Genomic DNA, 19,140 nt, shown 5'->3' on the forward strand with positions numbered 1-19,140 from the left:
AGGTGGGGCAATATGGAGCTTTAGTACATTAGTTACGCAGAGGTTTGATGAGGGTCCTTAGAGGCAAGCATTGGATCTTGTTTCCTCATGGATTATCACCCTTGCTATGGGGACCCATAGTATTCAGTAGCAGGAGGATCAGTGTCAACTAATGCAGTCAGTTCTAGAGTGATAGTTGTAGTTAGATGTTGAGAAGCGCAAAGAAATGTTGATAGTAGTGTAGAAGTGTTATGAATAATATATATATAAAATAATACAAATAATGTAAATAACAATAATAATGATTAACAATTAATTAATTAGTCGTTAATAATGAAGAGGCATGTCTCTAAGGACATGACCATACGTGAAGAGGTACCTACCTAGGGTATATAAGTAGACCATCACTATCATTTGTATAATCATTATCATTCATACATTTTAATATACATTCTTGTATCTTCAATGGACATATTTATATTCCAAGTCTTCTCAAGTATTTAATCTTTTATGTATACAATTTTTTTTCATCACATTGGTATCAAAGCTGTTCGATCTTCTGGCCATTCAACCGCTGCACAAAGTCAGTTTGATTTGGCCTTTGGCCATTGACTTTTTTTCAACCTTATTACCGTTGAAGCATTTCGCTACATAGAACTTGGAGATTCTCCATCTTTGCTGTAAGGCCTTTGGCCATAAAAATAAATAAAAAAAGAAGAAGAAAGAATGCAGAAGATATTATATTTTAGAAAATAAAAATTATTTTAAAAAAAGTCAAAATAAACAAAGTCTTTTGGTTTTGGTCCTAATGATGAACCACACTTGTTGGTTCGAAACGCGTCGGCCAAAAAATTATCTCATGTGATTTCTACTGAAAAACTTTGTTTAATTCATTATGGATCACAGAAGCTTGAATACAGAAAAAAATATTATTATACAAAAGAAAATTATAAATAAAAATAGTGAAAAAACTATATTAAAAAAAGAGAGTTAAAAGATATATATATTTAAAAATTAAAACAATACAAAAGACATGCATTGGTGTTGCACAGAACAACGTCGCCATCCTTTCCCTCCTCTACTTACTATTCTAGCCTTTCCGAATAAGACTTTTGCTGATGCCACCGAGTTTGATTCACCCAAAAATCACATGGACATCCTTTTTCCATCACCACAGTCAACCCATCGACATTCCCCAATGCTGCCACTATCACAAACTAGCAGCTTCCACCACCAAGTGGCCCAACTGTCATACAAAAATCCCGACAACCATCACCATCACTACTTTGAAGTGCTATAGCCACCCACATCGACATAAATTCCATTGAAATACCATTGTCACTACTTGCAACACTCACTCTACTGCTGACAAAGAAAGTTTTCCATTGCTAGTCACCTCCTATAGCCATCCACTGTTATTGTTTGCCCTTGAGACGGCTAGACTAATGCCACATGACCATCGGTTGTTTGTACCATATGTTATCTCAAAATCAGGCCCTGGAAGGCTGCAGACTAGGTTGACTCTAAGTAACTATTTCAACCTACTTTAGGCTGAGGTTTAGCCTCCTTAGCCTGAGAGGGCTCTCTCAAAGGGTTAATGATATTGATTAAAGATATGGATAGATGGCTAACTCTATGGTTTGTGATTTTATATGTTTGTAGATTGGAAGATGAAGACTTGCTACCATTGGGCTATGGAGTCAGTGATAGAGATAAGGATAACAAATAGCTCTTCTTATAAAACTGAGGCTTGTATATACTTCAATGAAAGAGTGACACATTCAAGAAAGTCTCAATAACTTGAAGTTCATAGGAGTCAGAGCATGTGGGCATGAATTCTGAGTAATGATACATCAAGGTATTCAAAAGGAAAGAATTTAAAGTGATAGATCAGAGTTTAATACCTACATGGAAGTTAGGGCATTCAGCATTTAAACATTCAGAACATAAACTCATATGGGACCACACAGTTTATGAATGTATACAGGAAGTCAGAGCACATTCAGTGAATTCTGAGTGATTATACATCCATACCACTGTAAGAATTAAAGAAAGGACAACATCACATGTTCTGAACATAAAAAATCCTTCATGAATCCTGAGAAGTAAGCATTAAGACTATGGAAGTAAAGCATTTCAAAGATAAAAGATGAAGCTCACTGAAGTACACTAAGAATCTCAGCTTCAGAAAAGTCCAACTGCTTCTGTATATTTCAATCCCTGCATATCATTTACAAAAGTAGTCTTTTTCTCTAACATTTTCCAACCCTTAATACATTAGTTCTTCTCTCATATATAGAGTTCATGTAGATTCCTTCCTCCAGCATGAGGGGAATTCGAATTCCTCCTACTTTGACACCTATTGACACTTAAAACTAACTATTTAATACAAAGGACAGCTAACTAGGAGTCCTAGAGACCTAATACAACTAGGAGTGTAACTCCTTATTATGATTACAAAAACCTTATCTAAACATTTAAAACATTCTTTGACACCTAAAACTCCATGAATTCGAATTTGATGGTGCTCATAACCTTCTAGCTGGCCCTTGATGACTCATCCTTTTGGTGTTCCTAGAAACTAGGAGATTGTCCCTTGCTCTGTTCTGGCTGAAAAATAGGTCTTGGGACAGAGCTCATAACTTCTCGTAAAAAATGTATTTGGAAAAACTGAAGAAGGTTTTTGTGAACCAATCCATGCTGAACAAAAAACTCTTTTTTTTTTTTGAAACATTACTCGAGCTGCCCAGAATCGATCCTTGAAGAAGATGTGTAAAACAGGAAATTTTGATTTTTTGAAAAACTGCACCTACAGCAGTTTCGTAGCGCAATGTTTAGTCACCCATTTCTACAAGCTCATAATTAATTTGAAGAAACTGAAAGAGGTTTTTATATTTCAGTATGTTAGGAATACAAACCTCTTTCAATTTCCAAAAATATGCTTTCAGTTGCTCTATAGACCTCTGGAAGTTAACTACCTAAAACAGTTTTCTCCTGAAAAACGTTGCTTCAGTGATTTCGTAGCGCAAGGTTTAACATGTGTATGTATCTTCATTTCTTGAATTTTCCTTTTGATTAGGGCTCAAACCTTCTCAAGTGATCTTATTACACCTCTGCAGCAACATCCCTTTCAAAATAATCTTCTTTTTCTTTCAAGGTAGATCCTCAAAAAACAAAACTGTCACCTTCAGCAGTTTCGTAGCGCGCTACAAAACTGCTGAGTTGTTTCAAAAATCACAGTTTCAACCCTAAACTTTGCTATTTGAGAACTTTGCTATTAAAACATTCTTTAAAATGTTTCAAGACCCTCCAAAACTAAATGGAAATGTTTGAAAAGATTATACCAAGCCAAACTACCAAAACTTTGAAGCATATCCTTACTTGAAGTGAGATTTCTTTATGGAGATCCTTTTTGCTGGTTCAATTGTATCTTTAAGTCTTCAACCTGTTTCTTCTTCCCTTGGTGGTACCTCCTGTACTTGCTTGAATTTGATGAAGATTTCTTATCTCTGCTCACCATGGGCTTGTTTGCTCAAACTAAGAATTGGGTCAAGTGTCTATTGCATGAACACAACCAAGGTCAGCATGAATATGTCCAGGATCAATTAACTCTTCCCTTACCTTTTTTTCTTTGAAATTTTGTCAGTGATAACAGTGGCTCCACTTGGGATAGTGTGCCCTTGTGGTACGCTAAGAACCTGCAGTTCTAGTGCCTTATCCTCTTATGATGAACAAAAATTTACTTGACAAACATCTTCTTTAAGTTCCTTGGGCCTTCACCTCAGGCTTAAGCTTGATGATCACTGTAGGAGAAAGAAGTCTATATCTACTGAAAAATTGCTCAGTCAACCTTGAGCTTATTTTCATTTTCCTACCTACCTACCCTATCAGCTGCAATCTCCACTTGTAGCTCAAGGAACATGAAATTTCCAATGAAGCCAGTCATTAATGTGATCTGACACTTGAATCTCTTGACTGCATTCAACCTCAAAATAACCATGATAGTGAGATGACCAAATCAACTTATAATGTATATGATCTTCATAATGCAAATGAAAATGAAATACTGATGTGCAAAACTTTGCCATGTATTCATTTATAGGGTCAAAGAAAACATGGTTATTTTGATAATCATCATAACATTCTATTTCTTTAGACAACTGATCCTTAGCCACACAAAATTCCTTTGATGTGCTATCCAACTGCCTTTCTGCATGATAACCATAGACAATGTAATTTTCCTCACTAATGTGATCATTCTTTGAAGTAATCTGCTGCAAGGAATTACATAAATGATCAACTGCTTTCTCTACCTGAGGATTATAAAAAATTTCTTCCAGTATTTCTTCTTGTTGTGTGTAATCATTTTTATCTTCATTATGATTCGAAGACTGAGAATATTGCTGCATCTCTTCATTCATATCAAAGGATGAAACATGGTTTTCACAAGTAAACCCCTGCTGCTCTTCATGCTGCGTTTCATGAGATGTTATACTTTCTTCTTGGTGTTGAAATGCATTGTTATGAAGAGCCTCTAAAATTTCTTCATCCATAAATTCATCATCATCATAACAATCCTCCAAATATTGAATAAAACTCGTAGAATGTTTACAACAATCTTTGACCAGCAATAAGGAGGGATGACATTCTTTATACATGTCATAAAACGCATCATGGAAATCAGCAAGAGAATATAATGAACCATTTTCCAAACTTTTATACCAAGACCATGCTTTTCCTTCTAAAGTGGTCTTAAACATCCTCATGAGACAATCTTCAGGGAAATGAACCTTAAGATTGCGTACATGCATATGAAACCTAACCAAATGAAGAGCAGCATTGTCTTTCTTTTCATCTTTGAATATTGGAAGATCCTCTAACCAATCAACCTTTGGCATAGGATTTGGAAAACCAGGGATATGAGACCGATTCATAGGAGCATACCTGGCATTCATTCTTGCAGTGGAATTCATCTTGAAACTTCATCAAGCTACTGATCTTCTAGCAGTGGAGTCACCTTCCAATTTCTTATTCGATGTGTGGAGTCACCAAGGTAGTTTTGCAGCCTCAAAAAGATGTCTGAGCTCCTGCTACTTTCAGAAGTTCAGTCTCTTGATTTCGGGAATGAATAATCTTCAGACTCCCGGCAGACGCACCAAAATGTTATCTCAAAATCAGGCCCTGGAAGGCTGCAGACCAGGTTGACTCTAAGTAACCATTTCAACCTACTTTAGGCTGAGGTTTAGCCTCCTTAGCTTGAGAGGGCTCTCTCAAAGGGTTAATGATATTGATTAAAGATATGGATAGATGGCTAACTCTATGGTTTGTGATTTTATATGTTTGTAGATTGGAAGATGAAGACTTGCTACCATTGGGCTATGGAGTCAGTGACAGAGATAAGGATAACAAATAGCTCTTCTTATAAAACTGAGGCTTGTATATACTTCAATGAAAGAGTGACACATTCAAGAAAGTCTCAATAACTTGAAGTTCATAGGAGTCAGAGCATGTGGGCATGAATTCTGAGTAATGATACATCAAGGTATTCAAAAGGAAAGAATTTAAAGTGATAGATCAGAGTTTAATACCTACATGGAAGTTAGGGAATTTAGAATTTAAACATTCAGAACATAAACTCATATGGGACCACACAGTTTATGAATGTATACAGGAAGTCATAGCACATTCAGTGAATTCTGAGTGATTATACATCCATACCACTGTAAGAATTAAGGAAAGGACAACATCACATGTTCTGAACATAAAAAATCCTTCATGAATCCTGAGAAGTAAGCATTAAGACTATGGAAGTAAAGAATTTCCAAGATAAAAGATGAAGCTCACTGAACACTAAGAATCTCAGCTTCAGAAAAGTCCAACTGCTTCTGTATATTTCAATCCCTGCATATCATTTACAAAAGTAGTCTTTTTCTCTAACATTTTCCAACCCTTAATACATTAGTTCTTCTCTCATATATAGAGTTCATTTAGATTCCTTCCTCCAGCATGAGGGGAATTCGAATTCCTCCTAATTTTACACCTATTGACACTTAAAACTAACTATTTAATACAAAGGACAGCTAACTAGGAGTCCTAGAGACCTAATACAACTAGGAGTGTAACTCCTTATTATGATTACAACAACCTTATATAAACATTTAAAACATTCTTTGACACCTAAAACTCCATGAAGTCGAATTTGATGGTGCTCATAACCTTCCAGCTGGCCCTTGATGACTCATCCTTTTGGTGTTCCTAGAAACTAGGAGATTGTCCCTTGCTCTGTTCTGGCTGAAAAATAGGTCTTGGGACAGAGCTCATAACTTCTCGTACATAATGTATTTGGAAAAACTGAAGGATGCTTTTGTGAACCAATCCATGCTGAACAAAAACCTCTTTTGGTTTTTTGAAACATTACTCCAGCTGCCCAGAATCGATTCTTGAAGAAGATGTGTAAAACAGGAAATTTTGATTTTTTGAAAAACTGCACCTACAGCAGTTTCGTAGCGCAATTTTTAGTCACCCATTTCTCCACGCTCATAATTAATTTGAAGAAACTGAAAGATTTTTTTCTATTTCAGTATGTTAGGAATAAAAACCTCTTTCAAGTTCAAAAAAAACGCTTTCAGTTGCTCTAGAGACCTCCTGGAAGTTAACTACCTAAAACAATTTTCTCCTGAAAAACGCTGCTTCAGTGATTTCGTAGCGCAAGGTTTAGCATGTGTATGTATCTTCATTTCTTGAATTTTCCTTTTGATTAGGGCTCAAACCTTCTCAAGTGATCTTATTACACCTCTGCAGCAACATCCCTTTCAAAATAATCTTCATTTTCTTTCAAGGTAGATCCTCAAAAAACAAAACTGTCACCTTCAGCAGTTTCGTAGCGCGCTACAAAACTGCTGAGTTGTTTCAAAAATCACAGTTTCAACCCAAAAATTTGCTATTAAAACATTCTTTCAAATGTTTCAAGACCCTACAAAACTGAATGGAAATGTTTGAAAAGATTATACCAAGCCAAACTACCAAAACTTTGAAGCATATCCTTACTTGAAGTGAGATTTCTTTATGGAGATCCTTTTTGCTGGTTCAATTGTATCTTCAAGTCTTCAACCTGTTTCTTCTGCCCTTGGTGGTACCTCCTCTACTTGCTTGAATTTGATGAAGATTTCTTATCTCTGCTCACCATGGGCTTGTTTGCTCAAACTAAGAATTGGGTCAAGTGTCTATTGCATGAACACGACCAAGGTCAGCATGAATATGTCCAGGATCAATTAACTCTTCCCTTACCTTTTTTTCTTTGAAATTTTCTTAGTGATAACACCATCCACAAGTTTTCCATTGCTAGTCACCTCCTACAACCATCCACTATTATCGTTTGCCCTTGAGATGGCTAGACCAATGCCACATGACCATCGATTGTTTGTACCATCCACACAAAGCAACATGACCATTGATTGTTTGTACCATCCACAAGTTCAACATTGTTGCTCGCTTCCATTCTCTTTCGTTTGTTGCCATGAATAGTTGTCTGCCTCACTGTTGCTGCTACACATCGTCACCTGCCATTCTTATTGGTTTACCTCTGTGCCACCATCAACCAACACCCCATTTCCAATCGTGACTATTACCACTCATGCAAGCATTGTCATATGTACAACCCAAATCCCTGATGAGTGCATTTGGGCCATACAATTCGACATTTTTTTCGCTTATGATATTCTGGTCCCTGTGTGTTTAGAATTACAGGGGTCATGAATTGTCTCATATGGTTACAATTTGAATATTATGTTGTGACCTTTAATGAGAGAGTCATGACCCTTAATTAAAAGCAAAAAGTGGTTTACCAAAAATAATATATATATATATATATATATATATATATATATATATATATATATATATTGGAAATTACTTTGGGAGATTACTAAGTTTAAAAAGAAAAAAAAATAAAATAGATATTTAAATAAATAAAAAAGAAGGAAAAAGTCCAAGTCAAAAAGGTAAAGGGGAATTTTCAAAGAATTCAATGTTAAGGTTAAAAAAAAAAGAAAAAAAAATTGAAGAAGGTTCCATACAAGGTTAAAAGAAGTGAAGAAAAAAAAAGGTTTTTTTTTTTTTTTTTTTTTCCAAAATGTCCTTTTTGTTTAGAAAGATATTCACATTTTCAGGTCATTTTAAAATCAAAATGTGATTTGCACAAATGTTACAAAACTTTTACCTTAGTTGAATCTCTAAGTGATGCACAAAAATAATCAATAGCAAAAGATACAGAACAATTAATGACAATATTTGAGCGATGACATACAAATGTTAATAAAGAAATGAAGAAAGTAGAACCCAAATTGCAAGTTAAAATCCCGTCATCACCCCTTCAAAAAAATGTAATCCAGTGTACTGAAGAAATTGTAGCCATAAGATCAAGAGAAAAACAAAATAGCCAAATGTCGCCAAAACAAGAAAGGATTACAACAAGAATATAAAGATCTTATTGATATGCATTACAAGGAAGTAATGGAAAATGACAAAGAGAATTCTTGCCTTAAAGATCACGTTAAAAAAATTCTTGCACAAGCCAAGAAGACTAAGGTCACAAAGAAGGAGCTCAAGAAGCACTTATCAGAATAAGAAGAAGAAATTTTACGTTTGAAAAATATTAATAAAAGTTTATTGGAACAAATCAAAAGTTTCAAAGATGAGGAGAATGATACTAAGAATAAAGTCAAAAATTTAGAAAATGAAGAACTTTCACATCTATGTAATCATAATCAAAACCTTCTTATCCAAATAAAGAAGCTTAAAAGTGACAATAAGTCACTAAAAGACAAGTTAGAACAACTTACTCAAGAAGAAGTATCGAAGGCTAAAATCATAACAATCCATGTTGAAGATAAAGTAACAAATACTGATCCAATCAGTATCACAACTCAAGAAGGGGATAAACTAGTTGAAGTGAATACGTACTCAAAATTTGCAGTTCAAGCAATGGAAATTTCAAGTGAGGATTTGGAATTAATTAAGCGACCTCTATACCTAAGAGAAATCAAATACCTTCAAGAAACCAAGAATTTACCACAAACAAATTAGGGGGAGATTAAATCACAAGAACTCCTTTTCGCCGTCCAAATTATAGAAGCAAATATCCTCAGATTCTTTTCCTTCAGTGGATGTGAGCTTTTCTGTTCCATTGGAGTAGTTAAAGGAATGCACTCAGCCATGCCAAACTTGTTCAACAGATCTCCAATGTACTTTTTCTGAGAGAGGAATATAACTTCGGATGTTGAGTTACTTCAATACCAAGATAGTAGTGAACATACCCCAAGTCTATCATTCAATCTCATTGTTCCATGTCGTCAAAATATCATCTACATACACCACAATATATACAACTGTTTTTCCAACTTTCTTGACAAACAAAGTTGCATCAACAAGATCATAATGTTTGAATTTTAGTTTTAGAATATGCTCAGTTAACTTCTCGTACCAGGCTCGCGGTGCTTGCTTGATGCCATACAAGGATTTTACAAGCTTTCATATTTTATGTTCCTAACCCTTCACAACAAATCCTTCTGGTTGGGACATAAAAACATTCTCTTCAGATCTCCATTCAAGAAAGCAATTTTTACATCCATTTGATGGACTTTCCAATCATTTTGAGCTACTAAGGAAAATAGTGTCCAGATGGTAGCCCATTTCACTGTGGGGGCAAAAGTCCCCTCATAGTTGACCCCTTCCTTCTGTGCAAAAGCTTTTTCCACAAGCCTAGATTTGTGCTTATCAAGTGAGCCATCAACTTTATACTTATTCTTGTAGACCCACATGTAGCCTATTGGTTTGGTTTCCAATGAAGGATCAATGAGCTTCCAGTTCCATTCTTATTGAAGGCATCATACTCTTTTTGCACCACTTCTTTCCATTCATCATGAGAAGCGACTTATTTGAAGGAAGATGGTTAAAAATATGAAGACAAATCCAGTTAACAATCATAAGAATCATCCATATCAATAGGTGACTCAGAATCGTCTACATCACCTCCATTATGTCTGGTTGAAATTCTTGTTCTTGTCTTTCCAACCTCATTAGGATGAACACTTTCAAGTGTCTTTGTCCACCATTTTGGAGGACCTTTATGAGATGGCCAAGGCTTCTCAGTTGATTGAGTCGGGGACAAATCAAGATTTAATGTCCCAATTGTGTCAATCACATCGCTCAGTGTGTCATCTGGATCAGTGGATGGAGCTTCATGCGAGGGAGAAAGTGCTTCAGAAAAAGATTCCACAAATTGATCCAGTATAGGAATCCCCCCTTCAAGATGTGGAATCTCATTATCAAATTCTTGAAAGGACTTTGCTTGTTCGAATCTATTCAAGCAATCAAGTTCCCGCTCAACAACATTTTCATCCTTGGAAGATTCAAGAAATATCACATCTCTAGATACTACAAACTACTTATTAATTTCATCATAGAGATGGTATGATTTGGAGGTATCAAGGATTAACAGGTGGAACCAAAGATGCTGAGATGCTTTACCAAAGGAATGTGTCCATACCACATTTCTTAAGGAGTCTTGTTTCTAATAGCATTAGATGGACACCTATTATTTACATACACAAGACATAGAACCACATCAGCCCACAACAACAATTTAACATTCTTGAAAAACATCATGGAAAGAACCATGTTTAAGATTATCATGTTCATTCTTTCAGTGACTCCGTTCTGTTGGGGATTATAAGGCACAATTGTTTGATGTTTGATCCCATGCTGGCAAAGATAGTTTTCAAATTCATTTGAAGTGTATTCTTTTCTATTGTCAGTGCAAATAGAGCCAATATGAGATTGTTCATCATTTTCAATCCATGCATGAAAGTTCTTGAATGTTTGAAAAGCATCAAATTGGTTTTTCAATAAATAAACCCAACACATTCTGGTGTATTCATCAATAAATGTCATCATATATTTATTTCCATTTGTAGAAGGAACATGCATTGGGCCACATAAGTCTGAATGAATAATTTCAAGTTTTCTATGTGCTATGGAATGTGAATCATGAAAATTCTGTTTGTTGTGCTTTCTTAAGATACAAGCATCACATTGCTTAAGTTTCCTAGGAATTGTAGGAAAACCAGTAAAACCAATTTTATTCAACATATGAAGGTTTTCATAATTCAATTGTGCAAATCTAGCATGCCATAAAATACTTTATGGAAATGTACCTTCATCATAATAAGAATTGTATGAAATGTTTTGTGCACGAGCAGAGGTACCTTGCATCTTCAAAAGTCTTTCTTCTTCTTTCCCCGTCATGAAAAGTGAGCAATATTATATTTTTCTGACATCGACCTTGCCATCAAATATATGAATGTAGTGTCCTTGATGGCAGATGTGGACCAAAGAAAACAAGTTTATTCTAAGCTCTGGGAGGTATAGAACATCATGTAGAAGAAAGTCTAGAAGACTAGGCAGTTTGAGCTTGATGGTGCCAAACCCTGATGGCCTGAGTTTGACTTATCTGCAAAATATACTACTCCATCAACATTGTCAGTGAATTATTCAAACAAATCTCTCCTAAAAGTCATTTGACAAGTTGCTCTTGAATCAAGCAACCAATCATATTTCCATGAAGCAAGTGAAGCATTGAACAAGTATTTAGTTACTCCAATATTGCAATGTGCCACAACATAATGAGCAGATTTAGGTGCTTTACCTTTCCCTTTGTCATTGGTTTTACCTTTTCCTTCATTTCTTTCCTATTTAATTTTTCCCAAGGAATCTTACATGTGGATGCATCATGTCCATCTCTATTGCATCGGATGCAATGAAGATCATAATTTTCTCCTTGGAATTGTCAGCCCGCCTTGCCTCTAAAATTCCTTTTACCTCTTCCTCTTCCGCCACCTATTCCTCTAGAAGAATCTTATGCATGATTCTTCTTTCTATGCGCGGTACACACAACTTCTTCAGAAGACTGAGGAGCTGTCTTCTTCCCAAAACCCTTCTCTCTCTCAACAAAATTCTTCTCAAGGGAGTCAAAGGTAATCTCCTTTAGATTTTCACTTTCTTGCAATGACTCATGAAAATGTGAATAAGTGGGATATAGTGCCTTGACATAAGCTATGAGAGGAATTTCTATTTCAACACTAGTGGTTTTTATATCATGCATAATGGATCTTACTTATTTTATGTGGACTTATCCCTCTTGCAGACAAGAGCGATCTCCCTAGAACTTAGAGAAATATAGTCACAAAAAACCAGGAATAGGTACCTTTCTTTAGACTATGATTGAATGAAACAAATACTATGATAAAAGCCACTTACCATTTAATCAAAAGATTGATGAAGTCCCCTTTATATCTTTCGATCATCCACTCCTCCTCGATGCTTTAGAGATCCTCCCATTTCTTCCCGCAACTTCTCCATGATGTCTTGAAGGAGATTTGCATAGACAAAAACATACACAAGATCAAAGCATCCAATATATAGCATAAGATATAAATGAACTAATTAACCCAATAATGTATCATAAACTAATTAATATGCAATCAGAATCCATTTAGGTGATCAAGGAATCCCATAAATTATATTAACAAAGATATAATTGAGAAAGAAAAATTTCCTTTATATTAATAAAATGGAGAGTAGTCTTACAACCATGAATCCTTGATGTTGCAAGTCCCTCCCCACAATCTCCAACCCTATCCTTGAATAAATAGCCTTCCATCCTTATTCTTGCAGCATAAGCCTACTTCCAACAATCCTAATCAATCCTCAGGCTTGGGTTAACTTTATAGAGTAAGAGTGGGAAGTTTGGGATCCATTTTCCAAGGGATGAGATCCACTAATGGTGGGATAGGGGTTCCAAAAAGAGAGGGAGTAGCTCCATGATGGGAGGGATTAGGGCTGAATAGGCATCCACTCAAAGTTTGTTATATGGGAAAGATAGGATTAACAATGCTTCTAGACTTTGCTTTTTATTTTTACATGCATTAAGTCATGTGTGTAAGCCACATTGTAAGACAGCGTGTACTTATGCGCAGTTTCTAATGGAGTCTTCTATGTAAATGCATAAAATTCCTAGGTGCGCACGAAGCCAAAAATGGGTTTTTGAGCCATGGGATCTAGAAATTTCATTATATTTGCGATAGTTTGGGTTCTAGCTTTGAAAGGGTATGGTTTGGAACACATTTATGGATAGCAAAAGATCCAAACCAATGGTCATTTTCCTAATGTGACAAAATGATGTGTAACAAATTCCCCCCTAAAGTGAAAATTTAGAAGAGATGTTTGATGATTGAAGCACTTTATCATGCCAAGGTTTGGGTTAGAGACTACAGTCGGATACTTGAAATAATAAATCAAATGCTACAATGCAATATATAATCATTGCTAAGGTAGAAATTCCCATACTCAGAACATAAATGTCGTTAAGAACCAGTATGGAAATACATCTGAAGGTCCGAATCAATAAAAGACATAGTATGGATGCATCCATCAATGGATCTATGTTTACAATCATGAATATTTAATAACTCCATGCAACTTGGATGGATGAAACTAGATCCAAGGTCTTGATCTCCATGTCTCGATCCATAGTACAAATCTAGCATGCGAGTGAATGTCTCGTAGTCGAACATGGTAGAAACCACTTGATTACCGATCAATGATGTGAACCATTAACAAGTGTGAGAGAAACCACCAATAATGACAATGGTTCTCAATGCACTTCCAGTACAATCTGTGAAGTGTGAATAGATGTGCTGACATCGAACAATCAGAGAATCATTCGATCAAAGGTGAATGATAAGAACCTGTCGTCGAAGGTGAGAAACCTACCATTAATGCATGCAGGCTCCAAGGTACTAAAGGCTTCTAGACCAACTTCCTAGATAGTGAGCTGAAGTCGATAGGAAGTAAGGTGTCATAGGAGGGCCTACGACATGAAACTCATGTCAAGTTTTGAGGAACAACGGTTTGGATTAATCCAAGACTGAATTAGGGATGGTCGATGCAACTAAAGGCTATGAATGGTAAAGTAATTTGACTGAGGTTGGACTTATCTTGAACATACCAGAGACACGACATGATGACTTGGAAATATTTGACTCAAAAATAATACCCAAACCAACTGTAGACTTTCAATGAGGTATGGTCAACTGAGAGGAAAATGGATTTCTCATCCCAGACACAAAAAGTGATGGAGTGTCATGTTCAAGAGCAACATACTGCCTTTTATAAAAAAAAAACAAAGGTTCTTCTCACTTTTCCCCCACCATTACTTGCAAGTACCTCTTTATTTTTTACAAGATTGAGGAGGATAACATATGCTTGTCCTGCAAGCTCATCCTTTGAATGAGTCCTTTGAAGTATTTTTAATGAACCTTAGGAAGGAGTGGTCCGGTTTCACCATGCTTAATGAGTCTTACACTGTTTTAAGTTTTACGAGTCCAGTGAATGAGTAATATGATGTCATTTTCATGTTTAAAGAGTTTGAAAACACATGAAAGTAAAACTCATTCAGTTCGTTCAATGTAAAATTTTAACGAGCCCAAAGAAAGTAAAGCTCAATGTTTTTCAGTTTTAGGGAGTCAGGAGAAAAACATAAGGAAACTCCACTGTGTCCTTTTTTGTAAATTTAGTCCGAGCCGGAAAAAGGGTAAAATAATGTAGGAGATTGTTGAGTCTTGAAAATGTCATTCATTTGCATTATACTTTCACTATTATGTCCATTATATCACCTCCATTTCACCTCCATTTCACTACTATGTCACCACATTCATCCCACTTTCATTATCATTGGGCCACCTTTATGTTTTTCCAATATTTATTATTTCTAAGCCTTTTAAGTGAATTTGTGGTTAAACATTAGAAAGTAATGTGCATATGCTTATACCTAACAAATGGGTTGAGGTTGTTGACATGTGTAGCTTGAAAGGAGACTTCTAGAAGACCCTTACGTGGCACCCCAAGGCCAAATTCGAATTTGGTTGGAAAGAATCATGGGATCATGAGGATATGTGTCACATCTCCTAATTGTATTGTAACTCTAAAAAGACATGTGTCTTATCAGTTCCTATTTTGATTAGGACTCTAGAGGTAGAGGGAGAGATTCATGGATTCTCATTAATGAGATGGCTCTCATCTTTTTGTATAAATAGGAGATCTCTCTCCTTCATTTGTTAGTCTTTCCTTGAGTTTTTTCTTAGTCCTTTTAGCTTGTTAGTCCCATGGCTTTTGAAAGCTTTTGTACTTTGTACTTTTGAAGAAATTGAATAAAGCTTTGATGTTCTCAACATGGAAGGAGATGTGAAGTAGATGTCATGGAGCATATTAGGATGTAAGTAGAGTAGATTTCATTTTGTAAATATTGCTTTGTAGAATGTAAGGTAGATTAGATTTTTCATTCATGCAATTTTAATTCATGCAAGTGTGTTTAATTTTGCTTTGATTTTATGACTAATGGCATATGTGATCATCTTGTCTATGTTGCTGACCTTTATTTTTCTAGTTTGATTTTCATTAGTATCATTTCTTTAATTTTCACTTTACTTTCTGCTCTTAGATATCAAGTTGTTCATCTATTGATGGTTATTTTTCCATAATCAAATAACTTTATTGGAGCCAAAATATCACTTAGTACAGCTTGGTTTAGTTTGCTTTAAGACTCACATTGCTGACTTGTTCATAACTGTTATCACATGATAAATCTAGCTGAAAGGCAAAAGAGGTTAAGAAAAGGTTAAAGTAGTGTGATTTGTCTCCTTTATGTACTGTCACTTAGATTTCACATTTCATTTTCATTTTAAATCAGCAACATAGATACTGGGCCGATGTCATTAGTCCTTTATTTTATGTCTTTATTTTCCTTTAAGCATTTGATTTCATAGGTGGTAGGGGGCCCCTGCCTTGTATAGTTGTCACTTTAATTTCTTGTATTTCTTTTTCTGATTTTCATGTATATTAATGTACAGTTTGAATTATTGCACTTTATTTTCTTTTTAACATGTATATTATTGTACATAAATTGCTTTCAAGTTGATTGTAAATTAGTAATGCACATAGCCTTTTAATGAACTAATGACGTGATAGAATCATCTTGTCCTTTTGCTGAAGCAGCAAGGATACTGGGTCTCATAGTCATTCTCTCATTATTTGATTATTGCACATAAACTATAAAACGACGAAGTAAGAGAAATGTTAACTAAGCACATATAGTGCACCACACTTCATCAGTTTACGATACCCGGATTGATAATTTATGTAGAGCAATTTAAGACGTTAAATTGACTAGACATTTTGGCGCCGTTGCCGGGGAAGTGTAATTAGGAGACCTTATTTCTTACATCTGAAAAAAAATTAACAATTCTTGAGTATGCTCTCCTCCTGCACTTTGTGTGATCTAGAGGATCAGAAAAAGGATTGTTAAGTAAAAAAAAGAAAAATAATAATTCTTGAGTATGCTCTCCTCTTGCACTTTGTGTGATATGGAGGATCAGAAAAAGAATTGTTAAGAAAAAATAGGAGACAAAATAAACTTCAACATTTCAATTGATTCAAAAAAAAAAAAATGATAAAAAAATGAAACTCAACTACTTTGATAGGTTCAAATTGTCCAAAATTGTCTGGTTATGCTTTGTAGTGGTCTTCAAAACACTGTATCCTGTTTTAATAAGGTTTTGCAACTTAGCTGCGGAAACTGCCCTGATTCCGCAGCTAGCTGTGAATTCCGCAGCTGTTTCAAGGTTTAGCAGGTTACAGGCATCTAATGAAAAAACCGACTACATGGGCATCTCCAGAATTGTCCCGACATGGATCCTATCCTAGTCATCCAGCTCAGATCGATGAAAAACCAGCCTAAGACCTCAGTCAAAGTCTTGTTTTTAGCATGTTTTTCTTGAAGTATTTGCTGCCTGAAATTGAAAATCATTAATCCTTTTTATAAAATTTTACAATTTCAGAGAAGAAAAAAAAGAAAAACAATCTATGGCTATCTCCATTCCTAGCTTTTCATTGTGGCTTCAACAAGAAAAATCTGCATATTGATTTGATGTTTTGGCCTCTTCATGATTTCGTTTCAGTGCATTCTCATCCCTTTGTAAGCAATTGATTTGCATTCATTTGAACTGTGCATCTTATTTATATAGGAAGCCTTTGGTTTTGGAACGTTTTTGGAAAGTCAACATAGGAAATTTCTCAATCATAGCAAAATCTGAAACCTATGGAGGCCTACATAAATTGTGCAAATAGATTGAAAATAGAAGCTTAAGGCATGCTGCAGTCACCAACACTTAGAGAAAATGCTGAGCTCATGATCTCCATTGTAAGCTTCACAAACTTCTTTGGATTCTTGATTCGCTCATTCCCCATATTTGCTGTTGACTGTACCTGAAAACAATCTTTCTTTGAAATCTATTTTACAGAGTATTTCACTTCACGTATTTCATTTGAATACCTGAGGCTAAAACCAAATTATGTGTTTTAAAATGGTGCATACTACCGCTGACAAATCGTCCTACCTCTGATTCAAAATTTTTTACAGCCAAATGCAACAAATTCATAAAGTGCAGAACAGAAAAAAAATTAACTCAGAGAAAAAACGTAAAGAGCAGAAAAACGTCAAACTTTACATGCTCTATTTGCCCAAACAGAGATGAATTTCAAAAAACTAAAAAATGGGTTTTTTTTCAGGTGGGTTAATTCGATAACCCAGAAACCGTTTGAGGAAATGCGAGGCGGACTGAGAGAAATCTTCGGTCCTTCGGAGCCTCTTTTTTTGCCGCCGCGTGAAAAAATTGAGTTATTAACTGTTAGTTTGATTAATTAATTAACTCCGCGTGTCTGAGGAGGAGAAATCCAAATAGGAGTCATCTATGTGCTGTTGTTCAAGCCTAATTATAGTCTTATTCGTTGTGACCATAATATCCGCAACCGTTTGATGAGCTGTGTACACAGTGATCCGATCTAGAAGGTTTCTTGTGTATTCGTGTGGTTTGTTTTGATTTTGCTGTGATTTGAAGTTCTGACGATGGCTAGTAGCGAAAGGAAGGCGATTGGAATCGATCTGGGAACAACCTACAGTTGCGTGGGTGTTTGGCACCACGACCGTGTGGAAATAATTCCCAATGATCAAGGCGCTTCAGCGATGCCCCTGTGCAAAACGACATGAAGCTCTGGCCTTTTAAGGTATTATCCGGCCCTGGGGATAAGCCTATGATTGAGGTCAGCTACAAGGGCGAGAAGAAGCAATTCTCTCCTGAAGAAATTTCATCTATGGTCCTTTCCAAGATGAGGGAGATTGCAGAGGCTTTTCTTGGTCAGGCTGTAAAGAATGCTGTGGTTACTGTTCCTGCCTATTTCAATGACTCGCAGAGGCAGGCGACCAAGGATGCTGGTCTCATTGCTGGCTTAAATATGTTGAGGATCATATGCAAAGATATCCAGGGAGGGGCTACAGCCTATAGCCAGAAGACAATGTTTATACGCATGTTGAAACCAGATCTTGTAAATAGAGTCATCACAAGTTTTGGAATGATTGCAAGATCTTGTTGGATATGAAGTATCTATTGAGGTTGGACAGCAATTTGTTACAGCCTTCACTCCTCCACATTTTTTTTTCTCTTCCACGCACACAGCCACTCCATTTCACAGCACTTTCTACACTCTGCACTTTCCGCAGCCAATACAGCGTTTCCACAGCCAATCCCAGATTCCGCAGCTGTTTTGTTAAACTCTAGGTTGCAGGTGTCATCAGGCAAAACAAGTCACATGGGTAGCTAGAGAAATGTCAGTATATGGATGGTGTCCTATTCATTCGATCAAATTTGATGAAAAAGACCCTGGTCAAAGGGAAGTCAAATTGTGTGTTATCATAAAGTCGCCACACTGAGTCGCCACACTAAGTCGCTGCATGTAAAAAAAAAATAATAATTTTGAATCAATGAAATGAACAAGTTATTTTATCACTTTTCTGAAGGTATTGATTAATTTTGGACTGATAATGAGAGATGAATGGCTAACTTTTTATTCAATATTTTTAGCTACAGAGCTGTTCCCCAATTCCGCAGCCAGAAAAACCTCATTGTTCAAATCAGCCTATCTTTCTCATACAAAATCAGATTTTGATGATTTAAGTACCATTGGAAAGATCTCAACAAGATCTACACAATG

General features: G+C 35.7%; 1 protein-coding gene across 1 annotated transcript; it reads left to right on the forward strand.

Moving 5' to 3' along the window:
• Positions 1-17,948: 17,948 nt before the first annotated feature.
• LOC149175369 (heat shock cognate 70 kDa protein 1-like) lies at positions 17,949-18,750 on the forward strand. Its single transcript, XM_089422813.1, has one exon. The coding sequence runs from the start codon at positions 18,136-18,138 to the stop codon at positions 18,526-18,528; it is 393 nt and encodes a 130-aa protein (XP_089278939.1). The 5' UTR covers positions 17,949-18,135; the 3' UTR covers positions 18,529-18,750.
• The last annotated feature ends 390 nt before the right edge of the window (positions 18,751-19,140 follow it).

This window comes from Pinus tabuliformis, chromosome 4_1 (assembly GCF_031772625.1).
Source record: "Pinus tabuliformis cultivar Carrire ecotype Pingquan chromosome 4_1, CPIR1, whole genome shotgun sequence".
In the NCBI taxonomy this organism is placed as follows: domain Eukaryota; kingdom Viridiplantae; phylum Streptophyta; class Pinopsida; order Pinales; family Pinaceae; genus Pinus; species Pinus tabuliformis.

What these genes read in the sequence shown, in the direction of transcription:
- LOC149175369 (XM_089422813.1), top strand. Translation starts at nt 18,136, where the DNA reads ATGAAGCTCTGGCCTTTTAAGGTATTATCCGGCCCTGGGGATAAGCCT.